The 27,500-nt window shown below is 47.3% G+C and overlaps 1 protein-coding gene across 3 annotated transcripts in view; it reads left to right on the plus strand.

Annotated features, from left to right (window-relative positions):
- The window catches only part of LOC139412784 (cytoplasmic FMR1-interacting protein 1 homolog), a gene marked incomplete at its 3' end in the record, with an annotated part of 108,281 nt that overhangs the window by 4,264 nt on the left and 76,517 nt on the right, over window positions 1–27,500 (plus strand). The window contains 5 exon segments of one of the 3 annotated variants that reach the window (XM_071159619.1): window positions 11,083–11,200; window positions 11,316–11,405; window positions 13,599–13,676; window positions 14,399–14,500; window positions 18,003–18,184. In XM_071159619.1, coding sequence (XP_071015720.1) covers window positions 11,084–11,200; window positions 11,316–11,405; window positions 13,599–13,676; window positions 14,399–14,500; window positions 18,003–18,184 — 569 coding nt within the window. 3 annotated transcript variants of the gene reach the window in all.

Here is a 27,500-nt window from a genome sequence, read left to right on the forward strand (position 1 = left end):
TCTCAGTTAGGGCTAGCTGTGTCCCCAGAGCCTGTCTGTCTGTCTCAGTTAGGGCTAGCTGTGTCCCCAGAGCCTGTCTGTTTCAGTTAGGGCTAGCTGTGTCCCCAGAGCCTGTCTGTCTCAGTTAGGGCTAGCTGTGTCCCCAGAGCCTGTCTGTCTCAGTTAGGGCTAGCTGTGTCCCCAGAGCCTGTCTGTCTGTCTCAGTTAGGGCTAGCTGTGTCCCCAGAGCCTGTCTGTCTCAGTTAGGGCTAGCTGTGTCCCCAGAGCCTGTCTGTCTCAGTTAGGGCTAGCTGTGGCTCTCTGTTTCCTGTGCTGCTTGCTCTCCCCCTCCTAGGGCTATTCCTGGTACCAGGGCAGTTAAGCCTCTTATGGGGGTAAATCCATTTGAATTCAATCACTTTTTTGACAGCACCCCTTTTGATTTGAATGCAACCTTCCAGATATATTTGCTCGTTGTAGAAGTGCACGGAAAGTGACTTTCTGGACCTGAATGCTAAAACATTCAAGAGATCAAGGGGACCTATTTACCCCACTGTGCCATGAGATATGTCTTCATCACTGGAAAAGATACATGGTTGTGTTTGATATCATTTGAAAGCTTACAGACAGGGCTGTCGAACTATCTTATCATTTATATAAATATATATACATTTATATATATATATATAAAAAAAATATATATATATATCTACATTTTATTTGTCACATGCCCCGTATACAACAGGTGTAGTAGACCTCACAGTGAAATGCTGAATACAACAGGTGTAGTAGACCTTACAGTGAAATGCTGAATACAACAGGTGTAGTAGACCTCACAGTGAAATGCTGAATACAACAGGTGTAGTAGACCTTACAGTGAAATGCTGAATACAACAGGTGTAGTAGACCTTACAGTGAAATGCTGAATACAACAGGTATAGTAGACCTTACAGTGAAATGCTGAATACAACAGGTGTAGTAGACCTTACAGTGAAATGCTGAATACAACAGGTGTAGTAGACCTTACAGTGAAATGCTGAATACAACAGGTGTAGTAGACCTTACAGTGAAATGCTGAATACAACAGGTGTAGTAGACCTTACAGTGAAATGCTGAATACAACAGGTGTAGTAGACCTCACAGTGAAATGCTGAATACAACAGGTGTAGTAGACCTTACAGTGAAATGCTGAATACAACAGGTGTAGTAGACCTTACAGTGAAATGCTGAATACAACAGGTATAGTAGACCTTACAGTGAAATGCTGAATACAACAGGTGTAGTAGACCTTACAGTGAAATGCTGAATACAACAGGTGTAGTAGACCTTACAGTGAAATGCTGAATACAACAGGTGTAGTAGACCTTACAGTGAAATGCTGAATACAACAGGTATAGTAGACCTTACAGTGAAATGCTGAATACAACAGGTATAGTAGACCTTACAGTGAAATGCTGAATACAACAGGTGTAGTAGACCTTACAGTGAAATGCTGAATACAACAGGTGTAGTAGACCTTACAGTGAAATGCTGAATTACAACAGGTGTAGTAGACCTTACAGTGAAATGCTGAATACAACAGGTGTAGTAGACCTTACAGTGAAATGCTGAATACAACAGGTGTAGTAGACCTTACAGTGAAATGCTGAATACAACAGGTGTAGTAGACCTTACAGTGAAATGCTGAATACAACAGGTGCAGTAGACCTTACAGTGAAATGCTGAATACAACAGGTGTAGTAGACCTTAGAGTCAAAATGGAGGCTATATACATGGTATTACGGTACAGAGTCAGTGTGGAGGCTATATACATGGTATTACGGTACAGAGTCAATGTGGAGGCTATATACAGGGTATTACGGTACAGAGTCAAGATGGAGGCTATATACATGGTATTACAGTACAGAGTCAATGTGGAGGCTATACACATGGTATTACGGTACAGAGTCAATGTGGAGGCTATACACAGGGTGTTACGGTACAGAGTCAATGTGGAGGCTATATACAGGGGGTACCGGTACAGAGTCAATGTGGAGGCTATATACAGGGTATTACGGTACAGAGTCAATGTGGAGGCGATGTACAGGGGTACAGAATCAATGTGGAGGCTATATACAGGGTGTTACGGTACAGAGTCAATGTGGAGGCTATATACAGGGTGTTACGGTACAGAGTCAATGTAGAGGCTATATACAGGGGGTACTGGTACAGAGTCAATGTGGAGGCTATATACAGGGGGAACAGAATCAATGTGGAGGTTATATACAGGGTGTTACGGTATAGAGTCAATGTGGAGGCTATATACAGGGGGTACTAATCGGCCGATTTTTACATGTACAGTGCCTTGCGAAAGTATTCGGCCCCCTTGAACTTTGCGACCTTTTGCCACATTTCAGGCTTCAAACATAAAGATATAAAACTGTATTTTTTTGTGAAGAATCAACAACATGTGGGACACAATCATGAAGTGGAACGACATTTATTGGATATTTCAAACTTTTTTAACAAATCAAAAACTGAAAAATTGGGCGTGCAAAATTATTCAGCCCCCTTAAGTTAATACTTTGTAGCGCCACCTTTTGCTGCGATTACAGCTGTAAATTGCTTGGGGTATGTCTCTATCAGTTTTGCACATCGAGAGACTGACATTTTTTCCCATTCCTCCTTGCAAAACAGCTCGAGCTCAGTGAGGTTGGATGGAGAGCATTTGTGAACAGCAGTTTTCAGTTCTTTCCACAGATTCTCGATTGGATTCAGGTCTGGACTTTGACTTGGCCATTTAAAAAAAAAAAATTTATTTCACCTTTATTTAACCAGGTAGGCTAGTTGAGAACAAGTTCTCATTTGCAACTGCGACCTGGATAAAGCAAAGCAGTGTGAACAGACAGCAACACAGAGTTACACATGGAGTAAACAATTAACAAGTCAATAACACAGTAGAAAAAAGGGGAGTCTATATATACATTCTAACACCTGGATATGTTTATTTTTGAACCATTCCATTCTAGATTTTGCTTTATGTTTTGGATCATTGTCTTGTTGGAAGACAAATCTCCGTCCCAGTCTCAGGTCTTTTGCAGACTCCATCAGGTTTTCTTCCAGAATGGTCCTGTATTTGGCTCCATCCATCTTCCCATCAATTTTAACCATCTTCCCTGTCCCTGCTGAAGAAAAGCAGGCCCAAACCATGATGCTGCCACCACCATGTTTGACAGTGGGGATGGTGTGTTCAGGGTGATGAGCTGTGTTGCTTTTACGCCAAACATAACGTTTTGCATTGTTGCCAAAAAGTTCAATTTTGGTTTCATCTGACCAGAGCACCTTCTTCCACATGTTTGGTGTGTCTCCCAGGTGGCTTGTGGCAAACTTTAAAGGACACATTTTATGGATATCTTTAAGAAATGGCTTTCTTCTTGCCACTCTTCCATAAAGGCCAGATTTGTGCAATATACGACTGATTGTTGTCCTATGGACAGAGTCTTCCACCTCAGCTGTAGATCTCTTCATCCAGAGTGATCATGGGCCTCTTGGCTGCATCTCTGATCAGTCTTCTCCTTGTATGAGCTGAAAGTTTAGAGGGACGGCCAGGTCTTGGTAGATTTGCAGTGGTCTGATACTCCTTCCATTTCAATATTATCGCTTGCACAGTGCTCCTTGGGATGTTTAAAGCTTGGGAAATCTTTTTGTATCCAAATCCGGCTTTAAACTTCTTCACAACAGTATCTCGGACCTGCCTGGTGTGTTCCTTGTTCTTCATGATGCTCTCTGCGCTTTTAACGGACCTCTGAGACTATCACAGTGCAGGTGCATTTATACGGAGACTTGATTACACACAGGTGGATTGTATTTATCATCATTAGTCATTTAGGTCAACATTGGATCATTCAGAGATCCTCACTGAACTTCTGGAGAGAGTTTGCTGCACTGAAAGTAGAGGGGCTGAATAATTTTGCATGCCCAATTTTTCAGTTTTTGATTTGTTAAAAAAGTTTGAAATATCCGATAAATGTCGTTCCACCTCATGATTGTGTCCCACTTGTTGTTGATTCTTCACAAAAAAATACAGTTTTATATCTTTATGTTTGAAGCCTGAAATGTGGCAAAAGGTCGCAAAGTTCAAGGGGGCCGAATACTTTCGCAAGGCACTGTATTTGTGATAATGACAATTACAACAATACTGAATGAACACTTTTATTTTAACATAATACATATAATACATCAATAAAATCAATTTTGCCTCAAGTAAATAGTGAAACATGTTCAATTTGGTTTAAATAATGCAGAAACAGTGTTGGAGAAGAAAGTAAAAGTGCAATATGTGCCATGTAAGAAAGCTAATGTTTCAGTTCCTTGCTCAGAACATGAGAACATATGAAAGCTGGTGGTTCAATATTCCCAGGTAAGAAGTTTTAGGTTGTAATTATTATAGGAATTATGACGCGTCGACTATTTCTCTCTCTACCATTTGTATTTCATATACCTTTGACTATTGGATGTTCTTATAGGCACTTTAGTATTGCCAGTGTAATCTCAGGAGTTGATAGGCTTGAAGTCATAAGCTGGAGACTCATATCTCCCCTGCTAACTTTAAGCATCAGCTGTGAGAGCAGTTTACAGATAATTACATCTGTACATAGCCCATCTGTAAACAGCCCACCCAACTACCTCATCCCCATATTGTTATATATTGTTTTTGCTCCTTTGCACCCCAGTATCTCTACTTGCACATTCCTCTTCTGCACATCTGTCACTCCAGTGTTTAATTGCTAAATTGTAATTATTTTGGCACTATGGCCTATTTATTGCCTTACCTCCCTAATCCTACCTCATTTGCACACACTGTATATATACTTTTCTATTGTGTTAGTGACTGTGTATTTGTTAATTCCATGTGTAACTTTGTGTTGTATGTGTCGAACTGCTTTGCTTTATCTTGGCCAGGTCGCAGTTGTAAATGAGAACTTGTTCTCAACTGGCCTACCTGGTTAAATAAAGGTAAAATAAATAAATAAACTGTGCTGTGCTTCAAGCATTGCTAAGAGCTGCTCGCAAACGCAGTAAAGTGCTGTTTGAATGAATGCTTACGAGCCTGCTGCTGCCTACCACCGCTCAGTCAGACTGCTCTATCAAATCATAGACTTAATTATAAAATAATAAACACAGAAATACAATCATTTGGTCATTGATATGGTCAAATCAGGAAACTATCCTTTTGAAAACAAAACATTTATTCTTTCAGTGAAATACGGAACCATTCCATATTTTGTCGAACGGGTGGCATCCATAAGTCTAAATGTTGCTGTTACATTGTACAACCTTCAATGTTATGTCATAATTATGTAAAATTCTGGCAAATGAATTACGGTCTTTGTTAGGAAGAAACAGTTCGCAACGAGCCAGGCGGCCCAATCTGTTGCATTTCTGTGACTCCGCACATCCAACCCGGATGCCAGCCGCACCAATGTGTCGGAGGAAACACCGTGCACCTGGCAACCTTGGTTAGCGTGCACTTCGCCCGGCCCGCCACATGAGTCGCTGGTGCGCGATGAGACAAGGATATCCCTACCGGCCAAGCCCTCCCTAGCCCGGACGACGCTAGGCCAATTGTGCGTCGCCCCACGGACCTCCCGGTCGCGGCCGGTTACGACAGAGCCTGGGCGCGAACCCAGAGTCTCTGGTGGCACAGCTCTGTATTTATTTTTGATGTTGATGTTTATGATTTTTTCGCTAATGTGCTTTTGTTAAATCATCACCCGTTTGGCAAAGTTGAAGTTGGCTGTGATTCGATGATAAATTAACAGGCACCTCATTGATTATATGCAACGCAGGACAAGCTAGGTAAACTAGTAATATCAGCAACCATGTGTAGTTAACTAGTGATTATGTGAAGATTGACAGTTTTTTATAAGATAAGTTTAATGCTAGCTAGCAACTTACCTTGGCTCCTTGCAGCCACAAGGTCCTTTTGACGCTGCACTCACAGAACAGGTGGTCAGCCTGCCACTCAGTTTCCTCATGGATTGCAATGTAATCAGCCATAATCGGCGTCCAAAAAGGCTGATTACAGATTGCTATGAAAACTTGAAATCAGCCCTAATTAATTGGCCATGCCAGGCAGTTGCCATACCAGGCAGTGATGCAACCAGTCAGGATGCTCTCGATGGTGCAGCTGTAGAACTTTTTGAGGATCTAAGGACCCATGCCAAATCTTTTCAGTCTCCTAGGGGGGGATTGGGTTTGTCGTGCCCTCTTCTGTCTTGGTGTGTTTGGACCATGTTAGTTTGTTGGTGATGTGGACACCAAGGTACTTGAAGCTCTCAACCTGCTCCACTACAGCCCCATCGATGAGAATGGGGGCGTGCTTGGTCGTCCTTCTCCTGTAGTCCACAATCATCTCCTTTGTCTTGATCACATTGAGGGAGAGGTTGTTGTCCTTGCACCACACGGCCAGGTCTCTGACCTCCTCCCTTTAGGCTGTCTCATCGTTGTCAGTGATCAGGCCTACCACTGTTGTGTCATCTGCAAATTTAATGATGGTGTTGGAGTCGTGCCTGGCCGTGCAGTCATGAGCGAACATGGAGTACAGGAGGGGACTGAGCATGTACCCCTGAGGGGCCCTTGTGTTGAGGATCAGCGTGGCGGATGTGTTGTTACCTACCCTTACCATTTGGGCGTGGCCCATCAGGAAGTCCAGGTTCCAGTTGCAGAGGGAGGTGTTTAGTCCCAGGGTCCTTAGCTTAGTGATGAGCTTGGAGGGCACTATGGTGTTGAACGCTGAGCTGGAGTCAATGAAGAGCATTCTCACATAGGTGTTCCTTTTGTCCACGTGTGAAAGGGCAGTGTGGAGTGCAATAGAGATTGCATCATCTATGGATCTGTTGGGGCAGTATGCAAATTGGAGTGGGTCTAGGGTTTCTGAGATAATGGTGTTGATGTGAGCCATGACCAGCCTTTCGAAGCACTTCATGGCTAAAGGCGTGAGTGCTACGTGTCGGTAGTCATTTAGGCAGGTTACCTTAATGTTCTTGGGCACAGGCACTATGGTGGTCTGCTTAAAACATGCTGATATTACAGACTCAGACAGGGACAGGTTGAAAATGTTAGTGAAGACACTTGCCAGTTGGTCAGCGCATGCTCACAGTATACGTCCTGGTAATCTGCCTGGCCTTGTGAATATTGACCTGTTTAAAGGTCTTACTCACATCGGCTGCGGAGAGCGTGATCACATAGTCTTCCGAGAACAGCTGGTGCTCTCATGCATGTTACAGTGTTATTTGCTTCAAAGCGAGCATGGAAGTAGTTTAGCTCGTCTGATAGGCTCTTGTCACTGGGCAGCTCTCGGCTGTGTTTCCCTTTGTAGTCTGTAATGGTTTGCAGGCCCTGCCACATCCGATGAGCGTCAGATCCGGTGTAGTACGATTCGATCTCAGTCCTGTATTGACGCTTTGCCTGTTTGATGTTTCCTCGGAGGGCATAGTGGGATTTCTTATAAGCTTCCAGGTTGGAGTCCCACTCCTTAAAAGTGGCAGCTCTAGCCTTTAGCTCAGTGTGGGTTCTGCCTGTAATCCATAACTTCTGGTTGGGGTATGTATGTATGGTTACTGTGGGGATGACGTCATCGATGCACTTATTGATGATGCCAATGACTGATGTGGTGTACTCCTCAATGCCATCGGAGGAATCCCGGAGCATATTCCAGTCTGTGCTGCAAAACAGTCCTGTAGTGTAGCATCTGCTTCCTCTGATCACTTTTTTATTGATCTAGTCACTGGTGCTTCCTGCTTTAGTTTTTGCTTGTAAGCCGGAATCAGGAGGATAGAATTATGGTCAGATTTGTCAAATGGAGGGTGAGGGAGAGCTTTGTATGCGTCTCTGTGTGTGAAGTAAAGGTGGTCTAGAATTATTTTCCCTCTGGTTGCACATTTAACATGTTGATAGACATTTGGTAAAACAGATTTACGTTTCCCTGCATTAAAGTCCCCGGCTACTAGGAGTGCCGCCTCTGGATGAGCAGTTTATTGTTTGCTTATGCCGGTATACAGCTCATACAATGCTGTCTTAGTGCCAACCTCTGACTGTGGTGGTATGTAAACAGCTACGAAAAATAGAAGAATACAGATGAAAACTCTCTCGGTAGATAGTTGGTCTAGAGAATATCATTAGCTATTCTACCTCAGGCGAGCAATAGCTCAAGACTTCCTTAGATATCGTGCACCAGCTGTTATTTACAAAAATACATAGTCCGCCGCCACTTGTCTTAACAGAGGCCACTGTTCTATCCTGCCGGTACATCGTATAACCAGCCAGCTGTATGTTGATAGTGTCATCGTTCAGCCACGACTCCGTGAAGCATAAGATGTAACAGTTTTGAATGTCCAGTTGGTAGTTTAATCTTCCGCGAGAAAGCAGTATATCTATCCTTCTCGTCGGGCTCGTCAGAGTCGTGAAAGGAAAAAAAGGATTCTGCTAGTCCGTGGTGAGTAATCACAGTCCTGATGCCTGGAAGTTATTTTCGGTCGTAAGAGACGGTCACTGCAACATTATGTACAAAATAGTAAAACAATAAGTTGCAAATAAACAAACCAAAAACACGATAGGTTGGGGACCGTCTTATCTGTGTGTTGTTGCAGCGGCATCATATCTCTAACTCCTATATCTGTCTTGTTCCAGCAGCATCATATCTCTAACTCCTATATCTGTGTGTTGTTGCAGCATCATATCTCTAACCCCCATATCTGTCTTGTTTCAGCAGCGGCATCATATCTCTAACTCCTATATCTGTTTTGTTACCGCAGCATCATGTCTCTAACTCCTATATCTGTCTTGTTCCAGCAGCATCATATCTCTAACTCCTATATCTGTTTTGTTCCAGCGGCATCATGTCTCTAACTCATATATCTGTCTGTTGTTGCAGCATAATATCTCTAACTCCTATATCTGTGTGTTATTCCAGCAGCATCATATCTCTAACTCCTATATCTGTGTGTTGTTGCAGCATCATATCTCTAACTCCTATATCTGTGTGTTGTTGCAGCGGCATCATATCTCTAACTCCTATATCTGTGTGTTGTTGCAGCGGCATCATATCTCTAGCTCCTATATATGTGTGTTGTTCCAGCATCATCATATCTCAAATTCCTATATCTGTGTGTTCCAGCATCATATCTCTAACTCCTATATCTGTGTGTTCCAGAATCATATCTCTAACTCTTATATCTGTGTGTTATTCCAGCAGCATCATATCTCTAACTCCTATATCTGTGTGTTATTCCAGCAGCATCATATCTCTAACTCCTATATCTGTGTGTTATTCCAGCAGCATCATATCTCTAACTCCTATATCTGTGTGTTATTCCAGCAGCATCATATCTCTAACTCCTATATCTGTGTGTTATTCCAGCAGCATCATATCTCTAACTCCTATATCTGTGTGTTCCAGCATCATATCTCTAACTCCTTTATCTGTGTGTTGTTGCAGCATCATATCTCTAACCCCCATATCTGTCTTGTTTCAGCAGCGGCATCATATCTCTAACTCCTATATCTGTGTGTTGTTGCAGCGGCATCATATCTCAAATTCCTATATCTGTGTGTTCCAGCATCATATCTCTAACTCCTATATCTGTGTGTTATTCCAGCAGCATCATATCTCTAACTCCTATATCTGTGTGTTATTCCAGCAGCATCATATCTCTAACTCCTATATCTGCGTGTTATTCCAGCAGCATCATATCTCTAACTCCTATATCTGTGTGTTCCAGCATCATATCTCTAACTCCTATATATGTGTGTTGTTGCAGCATCATGTCTCTAACTCCTATATCTGTGTGTTCCAGCAGCATCATATCTCTAACTCCTATATCTGTGTGTTGTTGCAGCAGCATCATATCTCTAACTCCTATATCTGTGTGTTCCAGCATCATATCTCTAACTCCTATATCTGTGTGTTCCAGCATCATATCTCTAACTCTTATATCTGTGTGTTATTCCAGCAGCATCATATCTCTAACTCCTATATCTGTGTGTTATTCCAGCAGCATCATATCTATAACTCCTATATCTGTGTGTTATTCCAGCAGCATCATATCTCTAACTCCTATATCTGTGTGTTCCATCGTCATATCTCTAACTCCTATATATGTGTGTTGTTGCAGCATCATATCTCTAACTCCTATATCTGTGTGTTGTTGCAGCATCATATCTCTAACCCCCATATCTGTCTTGTTTCAGCAGCGGCATCATATCTCTAACTCCTATATCTGTTTTGTTACCGCAGCATCATGTCTCTAACTCCTATATCTGTCTTGTTCCAGCAGCATCATATCTCTAACTCCTATATCTGTTTTGTTCCAGCGGCATCATGTCTCTAACTCCTATATCTGTCTGTTGTTGCAGCATAATATCTCTAACTCCTATATCTGTGTGTTGTTGCAGCATCATATCTCTAACTCCTATATCTGTCTGTTGTTGCAGCATAATATCTCTAACTCCTATATCTGTGTGTTGTTGCAGCATCATATCTCTAACTCCTATATCTGTCTGTTGTTGCAGCATAATATCTCTAACTCCTATATCTGTCTGTTGTTGCAGCATAATATCTCTAACTCCTATATCTGTCTGTTGTTGCAGCATAATATCTCTAACTCCTATATCTGTGTGTTGTTGCAGCATCATATCTCTAACTCCTATATCTGTGTGTTGTTGCAGCGGCATCATATCTCTAACTCCTATATCTGTGTGTTGTTCCAGCATCATCATATCTCAAATTCCTATATCTGTGTGTTCCAGCATCATATCTCTAACTCCTATATCTGTGTGTTCCAGCATCATATCTCTAACTCCTATATCTGTGTGTTATTCCAGCAGCATCATATCTCTAACTCCTATATCTGTGTGTTGTTCCAGCAGCATCATATCTCTAACTCCTATATCTGTGTGTTGTTGCAGCATCATATCTCTAACTCCTATATCTGTGTGTTGTTGCAGCATCATATCTCTAACTCCTATATCTGTGTGTTGTTGCAGCATCATGTCTCTAACTCCTATATCTGTGTGTTCCAGCATCATATCTCTAACTCCTATATCTGTGTGTTGTTGCAGCAGCATGGCGTCCACGGTGACCCTGGAGGATGCTCTGTCCAATGTGGACCTTTTGGAGGAGCTGCCTCTCCCAGACCAGCAGCCCTGCATCGAGCCCCTGCCCTGCTCCCTCATGTACCAGGTAAGAACTGTTCTCAGACCAGGTAATTACAGTACTCATTTGCACCGTGTCTGTGCGCACAGAGCAAACTGTTAGCCTTCCTTTGATTCCAATCTAACATCCCATCTCTTTGCAGCCCAACTTCAACACCAACTTTGAGGACCGTAATGCTTTTGTGACGGGGATCGCCAGATATATCGAGCAGGCCACCGTTCACTCTAGCATGGTAAGTACCAGGTTCCAGACACATCGAGCAGGCCACCGTCCACTCTAGCATGGTAAGTACCAGGTTCCAGACACATCGAGCAGGCCACCGTCCACTCTAGCATGGTAAGTACCAGGTTCCAGACACATCGAGCAGGCCTCCGTCCACTCTAGCATGGTAAGTACCAGGTTCCAGACACATCGAGCAGGCCTCCGTCCACTCTGGTGTGGTAAGTACCAATTGCCATGTGTAGCCTCATGAATAGATTGAAAAAGTATTCGTTATGCCTTTTGGAATGAATAAACTCCGTTCATGAACTTCCTCTAAATTCTCTAGTCTGTTCGCACTTCATGTGGGAAACTTAGTCCCCCGAACAGGGACAAAAGAGAGGGGTAGAGTTAGAGAGAGAGAGCTGGTGGGATGGTTTATAGGGTGAATAAGGATTTATTAGGGTTTATATGGGTGAAATAAGGCTGAGGAGACTTGGCTGTGTCCCTGTGACAGGAACGAGGACCCAGGCCAAGCTCTTGAGTTGCATCACAAATGGCACCCTATTCCCTATATAGACCCCTATGGCTCTGGTCTAAAGTAGTGCACTACATAGGGAATAGGGCTCTGGTCTAAAGTAGTGCACTATATAGGGAATAGGGCTCTGGTCTAAAGTAGTGCACTATATAGGGAATAGGGCTCTGGTCTAAAGTAGTGCACTATATAGGGAATAGGGCTCTGGTCTAAAGTAGTGCACTATATAGAGAATAGGGCTCTGGTCTAAAGTAGTGCACTATATAGGGAATAGGGCTCTGGTCTAAAGTAGTGCACTATATATGGAATGGGGTGCCATTTGGGTGCCACACATACCAGGTCTCTCTGCTGCACTGTGACATGTCTGCTTTAGTAGGGGAATAGTGGTGAATAGTGGTGCTTTGTACACAATTAGTGAGGGGTAATTGATGTTGTAGAGCGCCTGCCCACCTGCCAAGGCTCTATCAAACAGCACTTTGTATGCAGCCAGCCAACCAACCAGGGACCAAGGCTGCTCTGAATGCACTGAAGCACTACAATACCTCAGCAACATCTGAGAGAGAGGCTAGAATCTGTATTGTACCTCAGAGAGAGGCTAGTATCTGTATTGTATTGTATTGTACCTCAGGAACCTCTGAGAGAGGCTAGTAGCTGTATTGTACCTCAGGAACCTCTGAGAGAGAGAGGCTAGTAGCTGTATTGTACCTCAGAGAGAGAGGCTAGTATCTGTATTGTACCTCAGAGAGAGAGGCTAGTAGCTGTATTGTACCTCAGAGAGAGAGGCTAGTAGCTGTATTGTACCTCAGAGAGAGAGGCTAGTAGCTGTATTGTACCTCAGAGAGAGAGGCTAGTATCTGTATTGTACCTCAGAGAGAGAGGCTAGTAGCTGTATTGTACCTCAGAGAGAGAGGCTAGTAGCTGTTTTGTACCTCAGAGACAGAGGCTAGTATCTGTATTGTACCCCAGGAACCTCAGAGAGGCTAGTATCTGTATTGTACCTCAGAGAGAGAGGCTAGTATCTGTATTGTACCTCAGGAACCTCAGAGAGGCTAGTATCTGTATTGTACCTCAGGAACCTCAGAGAGAGAGGCTAGTATCTGTATTGTACCTCAGGAACCTCAGAGAGGCTAGTATCTGTATTATACCTCAGGAACCTCAGAGAGAGAGGAGGCTAGTATCTGTATTGTACCTCAGGAACCTCAGAGAGGCTAGTATCTGTATTGTACCTCAGGAACCTCAGAGAGAGAGGCTAGTATCTGTATTGTACCTCAGGAACCTCAGAGAAAGAGAGAGAGAGGCTAGTATCTGTATTGTACCTCAGAGAGAGAGGCTAGTATCTGTATTGTACCTCAGGAACCTCAGAGAGGCTAGTAACTGTATTGTACCTCAGGAACCTCAGAGAGAGAGGCTAGTATCTGTATTGTACCTCAGGAACCTCAGAGAGGCTAGTATCTGTATTGTACCTCAGGAACCTCTGAGAGAGAGGCTAGTATCTGTATTGTACCTCAGGAACCTCAGAGAGGCTAGTATCTGTATTGTACCTCAGGAACCTCAGAGAGAGAGGCTAGTATCTGTATTGTACCTCAGGAACCTCAGAGAGAGAGAGAGAGAGGCTAGTAGCTGTATTGTACCTCAGAGAGAGAGGCTAGTATCTGTATTGTGTTTGAGAGCCTTTCAAATGTCTTCCTTTAGAATGAGATGCTGGAGGAGGGCCAGGAGTATGCTGTGATGCTGTACACGTGGAGGAGCTGCTCTCGCGCTATCCCACAGGTAACCACTGCATGGCTGACTGATATACTGCTCTCATGCTATCCCACAGGTAACCACTGCATGGCTGACTGATATACTGCTCTCATGCTATCCCACAGGTAACCACTGCATGGCTGACTGATATACTGCTCTCATGCTATCCCACAGGTAACCACTGCATGGCTGACTGATATAATGCTCTCATGCTATCCCACAGGTAACCACTGCATGGCTGACTGATATACTGCTCTCATGCTATCCCACAGGTAACCACTGCATGGCTGACTGATATACTGCTCTCATGCTATCCCACAGGTAACCACTGCATGGCTGACTGATATACTGCTCTCATGCTATCCCACAGGTAACCACTGCATGGCTGACTGATATACTGCTCTCATGCTATCCCACAGGTAACCACTGCATGGCTGACTGATATAATGCTCTCATGCTATCCCACAGGTAACCACTGCATGGCTGACTGATATACTGCTCTCATGCTATCCCACAGGTAACCACTGCATGGCTGACTGATATACTGCTCTCATGCTATCCCACAGGTAACCACTGCATGCCTGAGGCTCATCTGATACTCCACATAACTCTAACATTACAATCCATTTTTTCATTGTAGTTGCAAACTATTGTAGGTCTTCATGCAATGTATTGCTCCTGATCTCCCATGTGAATTGCTCCTGATCCCCCATGTGAATTGCTCTCTTCTCTCTTCCTCCCTCTACCAGGTGAAGTGTAATGAGCAGCCCAACAGAGTGGAGATCTATGAAAAGACAGTGGAGGTGCTGGAGCCTGAGGTCACCAAGCTCATGAACTTTATGTACTTCCAGGTAACACCAACCAGCCAGAGACACCCTCACCTCTCTCTCTCTCTGTCCCACCAACCAGACACCCTGACCTCTCTCTCTGTCCCACCAACCAGACACCCTCACCTCTCTCTCTGTCCCACCAACCAGACACCCTCACCTCTCTCTCTGTCCCACCAACCAGACACCCTGACCTCTCTCTCTGTCCCACCAACCAGACACCCTGACCTCTCTCTCTGTCCCACCAACCAGACACCCTGACCTCTCTCTCTGTCACACCAACCAGACACCCTCATCTCTCTCTCTGTCCCACCAACTAGACACCCTCACCTCTCTCTCTGTCCCACCAACCAGACACCCTGACCTCTCTCTCTGTCCCACCAACTAGACACCCTCACCTCTCTCTCTATCCCACCAACCAGACACCCTCACCTCTCTCTCTGTCCCACCAACCAGACACTCTGACCTCTCTCTGTCCCACCAACTAGACACCCTGACCCCTCTGTCACACCAACCAGACACCCTGACCCCTCTCTCTGTCACACCAACCAGACACCCTGACCCCTCTCTCTGTCACACCAACCAGACACCCTGACCTCTCTGTCACACCAACCAGACACCCTAACCCCTCTCTCTGTCACACCAACCAGACACCCTGACCTCTCTGTCACACCAACCAGACACCCTAACCCCTCTCTCTGTCACACCAACCAGACACCCTAACCCCTCTCTCTGTCACACCAACCAGACACCCTGACCTCTCTGTCACACCAACCAGACACCCTAACCCCTCTCTCTGTCACACCAACCAGACACCCTAACCCCTCTCTCTGTCACACCAACCAGACACCCTGACCTCTCTGTCACACCAACCAGACACCCTGACCCCTCTCTCTGTCACACCAACCAGACACCCTAACCCCTCTCTCTGTCACACCAACCAGACACCCTAACCCCTCTCTCTGTCACACCAACCAGACACCCTAACCCCTCTCTCTGTCACATCAACCAGACACCCTGACCCCTCTCTCTGTCACACCAACCAGACACTCTAACCTCTCTGTCACACCAACCAGACACCCTGACCTCTCTGTCACACCAACCAGACACCCTAACCTCTCTCTCTGTCACACCCACCAGCAACACCATGTCTGTGTGTAGATGTTCCTCCAGTGTTCTGTCACTGCAGTGTCTTCCAGAAGTACACAGAGTAGCCAGCACATTGATAAAGTAGGCTGCCAGGGAGTTGTTGTTGTTGTTGTTGTCGAACAAGCTCTATTCTGGTGGCTTCTGGTACTTTCTAATGGCTTGATTCCATCCTACATACACAGTTAAAGGATTGAATACTTTAAAGACTTAACCTGCCCACCGACTTTACATTTGGTGTGTTATTGAGTAGAAAGACATGACTTTACAGTAGAAAGACCTGACTTTACAGTTAAAATGACTGAACATTTCTGTTTTCAGTGTGTTAGTTGTTTTGGATATCAACTAGGCCCAGATATGATCAGGACTACTCTCTTGAGATTTAAGTCCTATTTGCCCTATGAATTGCCCCCAATGACGTCTGTTCTTCAAATGATGTATTTGATTGGCTCTGCTGCTGTCGACACTTAGGTTAAGGAAACCAGGGTGGCATTTTGTATTGGGTGAATTATAGTTTTAACAGTTTGGCCTGATAACCATTCACTGTGGACGGGATTGTCAGGGGAGGGGCAGGATGTTTTTGAGACAGAGTTGGTAGGGTTTCAGAGCTGTCAATCAATCACTGTGGGTGGGACTTTGAGAGAAGGAGATAGGTTAGTGATCTAGTCAGAAAATCTTTTCAATTTAGTTTGTGGCAAAAACCTAAGAGAAAGGTTGTTCTGCCTGATCAACATGGATTCCCTGTTGAGAAACAATATAGAATTACAGGAAAATAGTTTTTAAAATTCTAACATTTTCAGACCCCCAGCCAGACCTTCCAGATAAAACCCTCTTGGGCCTCACTCCCCCCTATCTGAGATATCTACTGTAGCCCTCATTCTCCACATACAACCCCCGTTCTGCCAGTCACCTTCTGTTAAAGGTCCCCAAAGCACACACATCTCTGGGTCAAAAATGCAAGCCCTCGCATATTATGCGGGCAATTGTCGATTTTGCAAAAAATTATGTTATTGGTACTGCAGAATGAGGCTCTCTCTCCACTACCTATTGTCCTGCAGTGAAGATTCAACATCTTCATCAAATGTTTTTGAATTTATCTGCAGAGAATCGGCAAAAAGCAGTATCAGTATTTGTGAGCCAGACACCGGATTGAGACATCATAGAGCCTTTATTTGTTTCCCTGGAGTTCTCCATGATCCAGGATACGATCAGGGGTTCAGTTCAATGTTTTAAATCAATTGTTAAATGCTTTATTGACAAATAACACTGTCAGTCATGTAAGGAAAGATGGGTAGTGTTTAATGTCACACGATCTGAGATTTATATTGAATGTAGGCGACCTGTTCGGTGGTGTGGGCTAGGCGACCTGTTCAGTGGTGTGGGCTGGGCGACTTGTTCTGTGGTGTGGTCTGGGCAACCTGTTCAGTGGTGTGGGTTGGGCGACCTGTTCTGTGGTGTGGGTTGGGCGACCTGGTCTGTGGTGTGGTCTGGGCAACCTGTTCAGTGGTGTGGGCTGGGCAACCTGTTCTGTGGTGTGGTATGGGCTGGGCGAACTGTTCAGTGGTGTGGTGTGGTCTGGGCGACCTGTTCTGTGGTGTGGTGTGGGCTGGGCGACCTGTTCGGTGGTGTGGGCTGGGCGACCTGTTCGGTGGTGTGGTCTGGGCAACCTGTTCAGTGGTGTGGGCTGGGCGACCGGTTCAGTGGTGTGGGCTGGGCGACCTGTTCAGTGGTGTGGGCTGGGCGACCTGTTCAGTGGTGTGGGCTGGGCGACCTGTTCAGTGGTGTGGTGTGGGCTGGGCGACCTGTTCGGTGGTGTGGGCTGGGCGACCTGTTCAGTGGTGTGGGCTGGGCGACCTGTTCAGTGGTGTGGACTGGGCGACCTGTTCAGTGGTGTGGGCTGGGCGACCTGGTCTGTGGTGTGGTCTGGGCAACCTGTTCAGTGGTGTGGGCTGGGCAACCTGTTCTGTGGTGTGGTGTGGGCTGGGCGAACTGTTCAGTGGTGTGGGCTGGGCGACCTGTTCAGTGGTGTGGGCTGGGCGACCTGTTCGGTGGTGTGGGCTGGGTGACCTGTTCAGTGGTGTGGGCTGGGTGACCTGTTCAGTGGTGTGGGCTGGGCGACCTGTTCAGTGGTGTGGGCTGGGTGACCTGTTCAGTGGTGTGGGCTGGGCGACCTGTTCTGTGAGTTTTAAATGAAAAGAAGCATAGTTAAGTCATGAAGTGGAAAACACTGGTCACTGTGTAACATTTTATTCACATTATTACACATTTTTCATGTTGCAGTCATGGCAGTTCTATTTTTCTCAGTGACCTTTTAAAGCAGTGCATTTTTAATGTACTCACTTTTGACATTGATATCGACCCTCCGTTTCTCCTCCTTCAGCGAACGGCTATAGACCGGTTCTGTGGGGAGGTGCGTCGTCTCTGCCACGCTGAGAGGAGGAAGGACTTTGTCTCCGAGGCCTACCTCCTGACCTTGGGGAAGTTCATCAACATGTTCGCTGTGCTGGATGAACTCAAGAACATGAAGTGTAGCGTCAAGAACGACCACTCTGCATACAAACGGTACCACACACACACACACACACACACACACACACACACACACACACACACACACACACACATATATATATCCAGGGAGACTACAGCAGTGAGTCATTTAGCAGACTCTTATCCAGGGAGACTATAGTAGTGAGTCATTTAGCCGACTCTTATCCAGGGAGACTATAGTAGTGAGTCATTTAGCAGAATATTATCCAGGGAGACTATAGTAGTGAGTCATTTAGCAGACTCTTATCCAGGGAGACTATAGGTAGTGAGTCATTTAGCAGACTCTTATCCAGGAAGGCTATAGTAGTGAGTCATTTAGCAGACTCTTATCCAGAGACACTACAGTACTGTGTGCATACATTTTCATTCGTATTGGTCCCCCGTGGGAATCGAACCCACAACCCTACAGGTACCATGCATTGCATGGTATACAGGGGGTTACGGTACAGAGTCAATGTAGAGGCTATATATAGGGTGGTACCGGTACAGAGTCAATGTGGAGACTATATACAGGGTATTACGGTACAGAGTCAATGTGGAGGCTATATACATGGGGTACCAGTACAGAGTCAATGTGGAGACTATATACAGGGTGTTACGGTACAGAGTCAATATGGAGGCTATATACAGAGTGTTACGGTACAGAGTCAATGTGGAGGCTATATACAGGGTTTTACTGTGCGGAGTCAATGTGTCGGCTATATACAGGGTTTTACGGTGCAGAGTCAATGTGGAGGCTATATACAGGGTATTACGGTACAGAGTCAATGTGGAGGCTGTATACAGGGTGTTACGGTACAGAGTCAATATGGAGGCTATATACAGGGTATTACGGTACAGAGTCAACATGGAGGCTATATACAGGGTATTACGGTACAGAGTCAATATGGAGGCTATATACAGGGTATTACGGTACAATGTGGAGGCTATATACAGGGTGTTACGGTACAGAGTCAATATGGAGGCTATATACAGGGTATTACGGTACAGAGTCAATGTGGTGGCTATATACAGGGTATTACGGTACAGAGTCAATGTGGAGGTTATATACAGGGTGTTATGGTACAGAGTCAATGTGGAGGTTATATACAGGGTATTACGGTACAGAGTCAATGTGGAGGTTATATACAGGGTATTACGGTACCGAGTCAGTGTGGAGGCTATATACAGGGTATTACGGTACAGAGTCAATATGGAGGCTATATACAGGGTATTACGGTACAATGTGGAGGCTATATACAGGGTGTTACGGTACAGAGTCAATGTGGAGGCTATATACAAGGGGTACCGGTACAGAGTTAATGTGGAGGCTATATACAGGGTATTACGGTACAGAGTCAATGTGGAGGCTGTATACAGGGTGTTACGGTACAGAGTCAATATGGAGGCTATATACAGGGTGTTACGGTACAGAGTCAATGTGGAGGCTATATACAGGGTGTTACGGTACAGAGTCAATGTGGAGGCTATATACAGGGTATTACGGTACCGAGTCAGTGTGGAGGCTATATACAGGGTATTACGGTACAGAGTCAATGTGGAGGCTATATACAGGGTATTACGGTACAGAGTCAATGTGGAGTTTATATACAGGGTGTTACGGTACAGAGTCAATGTGGAGGCTATATACAGGGTATTACGGTACAGAGTCAATGTGGAGGCTATATACAGGGTATTACGGTACAGAGTCAATGTGGAGGCTATATACAGGGTGTTACGGTACAGAGTCAATGTGGAGGCTATATACAGGGTATTACGGTACAGAGTCAATGTGGAGTTTATATACAGGGTGATACGGTACAGAGTCAATGTGGAGGCTATATACAGGGTATTACGGTACAGAGTCAATGTGGAGGCTATATACAGGGTATTACGGTACAGAGTCAATGTGGAGTTTATATACAGGGTGTTACGGTACAGAGTCAATGTGGAGGCTATATACAGGGTATTACGGTACAGAGTCAATGTTCTCGGGTACAGGCTAGTTGAGGTAATGTGTACATGTTGGTGGGGGTGAAGTGACTATACATGGGTAATAAACAGCGAGTAGCAGCAGTGTACAACGGGGGGTCAATGTAAAAGGTCCGGTGGGGATTTTTATGAATTGTTCATCAGTCTGATGGCTTGGGGGTAGAAGCTGTTCACCAGTCTGATGGCTTGGGGGTAGAAGCTGTTCACCAGTCTGATGGCTTGGGGGTAGAGATTGTTCACCAGTCTGATGGCTTGGGGGGTAGAGGCTGTTCAGCAGTCTAATGGCTTGGTGGGTAGAAGCTGTTCAGCAGTCTGATGGCTTGGGGGGGTAGAAGCTGTTCAGCAGTCTAATGGCTTGGGGGTAGAAGCTGTTCAGCAGTCTGATGGCTTGGGGGTAGAAGCTGTTCAGCAGTCTGATGGCTTGGGGGTAGAAGCTGTTCAGCAGTCTGATGGCTTGGGGGTAGAAGCTGCTCAGCAGTCTGATGGCTTGGGGGGTAGAAGCTGTTCAGCAGTCTGATGGCTTGGGGGTAGAAGCTGTTCAGCAGTCTGATGGCTTGGGGTTAGAAGCTGTTCAGCAGTCTGATGGCTTGGGGGTAGAAGCTGTTCAGCAGTCTGATGGCTTGGTGGGTAGAAGCTGCTCAGCAGTCTGATGGCTTGGTGGGTAGAAGCTGTTCAGCAGTCTGATGGCTTGGGGGTAGAAGCTGTTCAGCAGTCTGATGGCTTGGGGTTAGAAGCTGTTCAGCAGTCTGATGGCTTGGGGGTAGAAGCTGTTCAGCAGTCTGATGGCTTGGGGGTAGAAGCTGTTCAGCAGTCTGATTGCTTGGGGGTAGAAGCTGTTCAGCAGTCTGATTGCTTGGGGGTAGAAGCTGTTCAGCAGTCTGATGGCTTGGGGGTAGAAGCTGTTCATCAGTCTGATGGCTTGGGGGGGTAGAAGCTGTTCAGCAGTCTAATGGCTTGGGGGTAGAAGCTGTTCAGCAGTCTAATGGCTTGGGGGGGTAGAAGCTGGTCAGCAGTCTGATGGCTTGGGGGTAGAAGCTGTTCAGCAGCCTGGTTTGGGGGTAGAAGCTGTTCAGCAGTCTGATGGCTTGGTGGGTAGAAGCTGTTCAGCAGTCTGATGGCTTGGGGGTAGAAGCTGTTCAGCAGTCTGATTGCTTGGGGGTAGAAGCTGTTCAGCAGTCTGATTGCTTGGGGGTAGAAGCTGTTCAGCAGTCTGATGGCTTGGGGGTAGAAGCTGTTCATCAGTCTGATGGCTTGGGGGGGTAGAAGCTGTTCAGCAGTCTGATGGCTTGGGGGTAGAAGCTGTTCAGCAGTCTAATGGCTTGGGGGGGTAGAAGCTGGTCAGCAGTCTGATGGCTTGGGGGTAGAAGCTGTTCAGCAGGCTGGCTTGGGGGTAGAAGCTGTTCAGCAGTCTGATGGCTTGGGGGTAGAAGCTATTCAGCAGTCTAATGGCTTGGGGGTAGAAGCTGTTCAGCAGTCTGATGGCTTGGGGTAGAAGCTGTTCAGCAGTCTGATGGCTTGGGGGTAGAAGCTGTTCAGCAGTCTAATGGCTTGGGGGTAGAAGCTGCTCAGCAGTCTGATGGCTTGGGGGGGTAGAAGCTGTTCAGCAGTCTGATGGCTTGGGGGTAGAAGCTGTTCAGCAGTCTGATGGCTTGGGGGTAGAAGCTGTTCAGCAGTCTGATGGCTTGGGGGTAGAAGCTGTTCAGCAGTCTGATGGCTTGGTGGGTAGAAGCTGCTCAGCAGTCTGATGGCTTGGTGGGTAGAAGCTGTTCAGCAGTCTGATGGCTTGGGGGTAGAAGCTGTTCAGCAGTCTGATGGCTTGGGGTAGAAGCTGTTCAGCAGTCTGATGGCTTGGGGGTAGAAGCTGTTCAGCAGTCTGATGGCTTGGGGGTAGAAGCTGTTCAGCAGTCTGATGGCTTGGGGGTAGAAGCTGTTCAGCAGTCTGATGGCTTGGGGGTAGAAGCTGTTCAGCAGTCTGATGGCTTGGGGGTAGAAGCTGTTCAGCAGTCTGATGGCTTGGGGGTAGAAGCTGTTCAGCAGTCTGATGGCTTGGTGGGTAGAAGCTGCTCAGCAGTCTGATGGCTTGGTGGGTAGAAGCTGTTCAGCAGTCTGATGGCTTGGGGGTAGAAGCTGTTCAGCAGTCTGATGGCTTGGGGGTAGAAGCTGTTCAGCAGTCTGATGGCTTGGGGTAGAAGCTGTTCAGCAGTCTGATGGCTTGGGGGTAGAAGCTGTTCAGCAGTCTGATGGCTTGGGGGTAGAAGCTGTTCAGCAGTCTGATGGCTTGGGGGTAGAAGCTGTTCAGCAGTCTGATGGCTTGGGGGTTGAAGCTGTTCAGCAGTCTGATTGCTTGGGGGTAGAAGCTGTTCAGCAGTCTGATTGCTTGGGGGTAGAAGCTGTTCAGCAGTCTGAGGGCTTGGGGGTAGAAGCTGTTCAGCAGTCTGATGGCTTGGGGGGGTAGAAGCTGTTCAGCAGTCTAATGGCTTGGGGGTAGAAGCTGTTCAGCAGTCTGATGGCTTGGGGGTAGAAGCTGTTCAGCAGCCTGGCTTGGGGGTAGAAGCTGTTCAGCAGTCTGATGGCTTGGTGGGTAGAAGCTGTTCAGCAGTCTGATGGCTTGGGGGTAGAAGCTGTTCAGCAGTCTGATTGCTTGGGGGTAGAAGCTGTTCAGCAGTCTGATTGCTTGGGGGTAGAAGCTGTTCAGCAGTCTGATGGCTTGGGGGTAGAAGCTGTTCATCAGTCTGATGGCTTGGGGGGGTAGAAGCTGTTCAGCAGTCTAATGGCTTGGGGGTAGAAGCTGTTCAGCAGTCTAATGGCTTGGGGGGGTAGAAGCTGGTCAGCAGTCTGATGGCTTGGGGGTAGAAGCTGTTCAGCAGTCTGATGGCTTGGGGGTAGAAGCTGTTCAGCAGTCTGATGGCTTGGGGGTAGAAGCTGTTCAGCAGTCTGATTGCTTGGGGGTAGAAGCTGTTCAGCAGTCTGATTGCTTGGGGGTAGAAGCTGTTCAGCAGTCTGATTGCTTGGGGGTAGAAGCTGTTCAGCAGTCTGATGGCTTGGGGGTAGAAGCTGTTCATCAGTCTGATGGCTTGGGGGGGTAGAAGCTGTTCAGCAGTCTAATGTCTTGGGGGTAGAAGCTGTTCAGCAGTCTAATGGCTTGGGGGGGTAGAAGCTGGTCAGCAGTCTGATGGCTTGGGGGTAGAAGCTGTTGAGGAGCCTTTTGGTCCTAGACTTGGCCCTCCGGTACCGCTTGACGTGCGTTAGCAGAGAAAACAGTCTATAACTTGGGTGACTGGAGTCTCTGACAATATTATGGGCTTTCCTCTGACACCGGGCGGCCGGTAGCCTAGTGGTTAGAGCTTTGAACTAGCATCCGAAAGGTTGCTAGATTGAATTTCCGAGCTGACAAGGTCAAAAAGAATTTGTTCTTAAATGAGTTGCCTAGTTAAATAAAGGTAAAATATAGAGGTCCTGGATGTCAGGAAGCTCGGCCCCAGTGATGTACTGTAGTGCCTTACGGTCAGATGCTGAGCAGTGAACAGGTCAGGAGGCTCTCAATGGTGCAGCTGTAAAACCTTTTGAGGATCTGGGGACCCATGTCAAATCTTTTCAGTCTCCTGAGGGGGAAAATGCATTGTTGTGCCCTCTTCACAACTGTCTTGGTATGTTTGGACCATGATAGTTTGTTGGTGATGTGGACACCAAGGGAAACTCTTCTGTCCTGCTCTGCTCTGTGTATGGCCAGGGAGTTGTCCTGCTCTGTGTATGGCCAGGGAGTTGTCCTGCTCTGTGTATGGCCAGGGAGTTGTCCTGGTCTGTGTATGGCCATGGAGTTGTCCTGCTCTGTGTATGGCCAGGGAGTTGTCCTGCTCTGTGTATGGCCAGGGAGTTGTACTGCTCTGTGTATGGCCAGGGAGTTGTCCTGCTCTGTGTATGGCCAGGGAGTTGTCCTGCTCTGTCTATGACCAGTGAGTTGTCCTGCTCTGTGTATGGTCAGGGAGTTGTCCTGCTCTGTGTATGGCCAGGGAGTTGTCCTGCTCTGTCTATGGCCAGGGAGTTGTCCTGCTCTGTCTATGGCCAGGGAGTTGTCCTGCTCTGTGTATGGCCAGGGAGTTGTCCTGCTCTGTGTATGGCCAGGGAGTTGTCCTGCTCTGTGTATGGCCAGGGAGTTGTCCTGCTCTGTCTTTGGCCAGGGAGTTGTCCTGCTCTGTGTATGGCCAGGGAGTTGTCCTGCTCTGTGTATGGCCAGGGAGTTGTCCTGCTCTGTGTATGGCCAGGGAGTTGTCCTGCTCTGTGTATGGCCAGGGAGTTGTCCTGCTCTGTGTATGGCCAGGGAGTTGTCCTGCTCTGTGTATGGCCAGGGAGTTGTCCTGCTCTGTTTATGACCAGGGAGTTGTCCTGCTCTGTGTATGGCCAGGGCGTTGTCCTGCTCTGTGTATGGCCAGTGAGTTGTCCTGCTCTGTGTATGGCCAGGGAGTTGTCCTGCTCTGTGTATGGCCAGGGAGTTGTCCTGCTCTGTGTATGGCCAGGGAGTCGTCCTGCTCTGTGTATGGCCAGGGAGTCGTCCTGCTCTGTGTATGGCCAGGGAGTTGTCCTGCTCTGTGTATGGCCAGGGAGTTGTCCTGCTCTGTGTATGGCCAGGGAGTTGTCCTGCTCTGTGTATGGCCAGGGAGTTGTCCTGCTCTGTGTATGACCAGGGAGTTTTCTCCCTCCCTCTCATGCCCCCTGGAGGTGTAGCAGTGGTGATGCCACTTTAGTTTAGGCAGTTTTATAAAAGGAGGAGGCCATTTTGTCTGCTAAGTGGCAGTGTTGCAGCATTTTTGGTAGGTAATGCACAGAGTTCCTGTGATGATAAGAGGCCTGTCATTTCTCAGAGTCCGGGTCACCCTGTCTCCTCTATGTGCTTCTGTTCATCAGATAAACCTTCACATAGGGGCGGCTCTCAGATCCCCTGTCTCCTCCATGTCCTTCTGTTCAGCAGATAAACCTTCACATAGGGACGGTTCTCAGAGCCCCTGTCTCCTCCATGTCCTTCTGTTCAGCAGATAAACCTTCACGTAGGGGCGGTTCTCCTGAGGGGGAAAATGCATTGTTGTGCCCTCTTCACAACTGTCTTGGTATGTTTGGACCATGATAGTTTGTTGGTGATGTGGACACCAAGGGAAACTCTTCTGTCCTGCTCTGCTCTGTGTATGGCCAGGGAGTTGTCCTGCTCTGTGTATGGCCAGGGAGTTGTCCTGCTCTGTGTATGGCCAGGGAGTTGTCCTGGTCTGTGTATGGCCAGGGAGTTGTCCTGCTCTGTGTATGGCCAGGGAGTTGTCCTGCTCTGTGTATGGCCAGGGAGTTGTACTGCTCTGTGTATGGCCAGGGAGTTGTCCTGCTCTGTGTATGGCCAGGGAGTTGTCCTGCTCTGTCTATGACCAGTGAGTTGTCCTGCTCTGTGTATGGTCAGGGAGTTGTCCTGCTCTGTGTATGGCCAGGGAGTTGTCCTGCTCTGTCTATGGCCAGGGAGTTGTCCTGCTCTGTGTATGGCCAGGGAGTTGTCCTGCTCTGTGTATGGCCAGGGAGTTGTCCTGCTCTGTGTATGGCCAGGGAGTTGTCCTGCTCTGTGTATGGCCAGGGAGTTGTCCTGCTCTGTCTATGACCAGTGAGTTGTCCTGCTCTGTGTATGGTCAGGGAGTTGTCCTGCTCTGTGTATGGCCAGGGAGTTGTCCTGCTCTGTCTATGGCCAGGGAGTTGTCCTGCTCTGTGTATGGCCAGGGAGTTGTCCTGCTCTGTGTATGGCCAGGGAGTTGTCCTGCTCTGTGTATGGCCAGGGAGTTGTCCTGCTCTGTGTATGGCCAGGGAGTTGTCCTGCTCTGTCTATGACCAGTGAGTTGTCCTGCTCTGTGTATGGTCAGGGAGTTGTCCTGCTCTGTGTATGGCCAGGGAGTTGTCCTGCTCTGTCTATGGCCAGGGAGTTGTCCTGCTCTGTGTATGGCCAGGGAGTTGTCCTGCTCTGTGTATGGCCAGGGAGTTGTCCTGCTCTGTGTATGGCCAGGGAGTTGTCCTGCTCTGTGTATGGCCAGGGAGTTGTCCTGCTCTGTCTTTGGCCAGGGAGTTGTCCTGCTCTGTGTATGGCCAGGGAGTTGTCCTGCTCTGTGTATGGCCAGGGAGTTGTCCTGCTCTGTGTATGGCCAGGGAGTTGTCCTGCTCTGTGTATGGCCAGGGAGTTGTCCTGCTCTGTGTATGGCCAGGGAGTTGTCCTGCTCTGTGTATGGCCAGGGAGTTGTCCTGCTCTGTGTATGGCCAGGGAGTTGTCCTGCTCTGTTTATGACCAGGGAGTTGTCCTGCTCTGTGTATGGCCAGGGCGTTGTCCTGCTCTGTGTATGGCCAGTGAGTTGTCCTGCTCTGTGTATGGCCAGGGAGTTGTCCTGCTCTGTGTATGGCCAGGGAGTTGTCCTGCTCTGTGTATGGCCAGGGAGTTGTCCTGCTCTGTGTATGGCCAGGGAGTCGTCCTGCTCTGTGTATGGCCAGGGAGTTGTCCTGCTCTGTGTATGGCCAGGGAGTTGTCCTGCTCTGTGTATGGCCAGGGAGTTGTCCTGCTCTGTGTATGGCCAGGGAGTTGTCCTGCTCTGTGTATGGCCAGGGAGTTGTCCTGCTCTGTGTATGACCAGGGAGTTTTCTCCCTCCCTCTCATGCCCCCTGGAGGTGTAGCAGTGGTGATGCCACTTTAGTTTAGGCAGTTTTATAAAAGGAGGAGGCCATTTTGTCTGCTAAGTGGCAGTGTTGCAGCATTTTTGGTAGGTAATGCACAGAGTTCCTGTGATGATAAGAGGCCTGTCATTTCTCAGAGTCCGGGTCACCCTGTCTCCTCTATGTGCTTCTGTTCATCAGATAAACCTTCACATAGGGGCGGCTCTCAGATCCCCTGTCTCCTCCATGTCCTTCTGTTCAGCAGATAAACCTTCACATAGGGACGGTTCTCAGAGCCCCTGTCTCCTCCATGTCCTTCTGTTCAGCAGATAAACCTTCACGTAGGGGCGGTTCTCAGAGGCCCTGTCTCCTCCATGTCCTGTTCTATACAGCAGATAAACCTTCACGTCGGGGTGGTTCTCAGAGGTCCTGTCTCCTCCATGTCCTGTTCTATACAGCAGATAAACCTTCACGTCGGGGCGGTTCTCAGAAGCCCTGTCTCCTCCATGTCCTTCTGTTCATCAGATAAACCTTCACGTAGGGGCGGTTCTCAGAGGCCCTGTCTCCTCCATGTCCTGTTCTATACTGCAGATAAACCTTCACGTCGGGGCGGTTCTCAGAGGCCCTGTCTCCTCCATGTCCTTCACGTAGGGATGGTCTTTTGGAACGTAGTGTTGTCCAGACAGAATGCAGGTGG

Source organism: Oncorhynchus clarkii, chromosome 1 (assembly GCF_045791955.1).
Source record: "Oncorhynchus clarkii lewisi isolate Uvic-CL-2024 chromosome 1, UVic_Ocla_1.0, whole genome shotgun sequence".
Classification (NCBI taxonomy): Eukaryota; Metazoa; Chordata; class Actinopteri; order Salmoniformes; family Salmonidae; genus Oncorhynchus; species Oncorhynchus clarkii.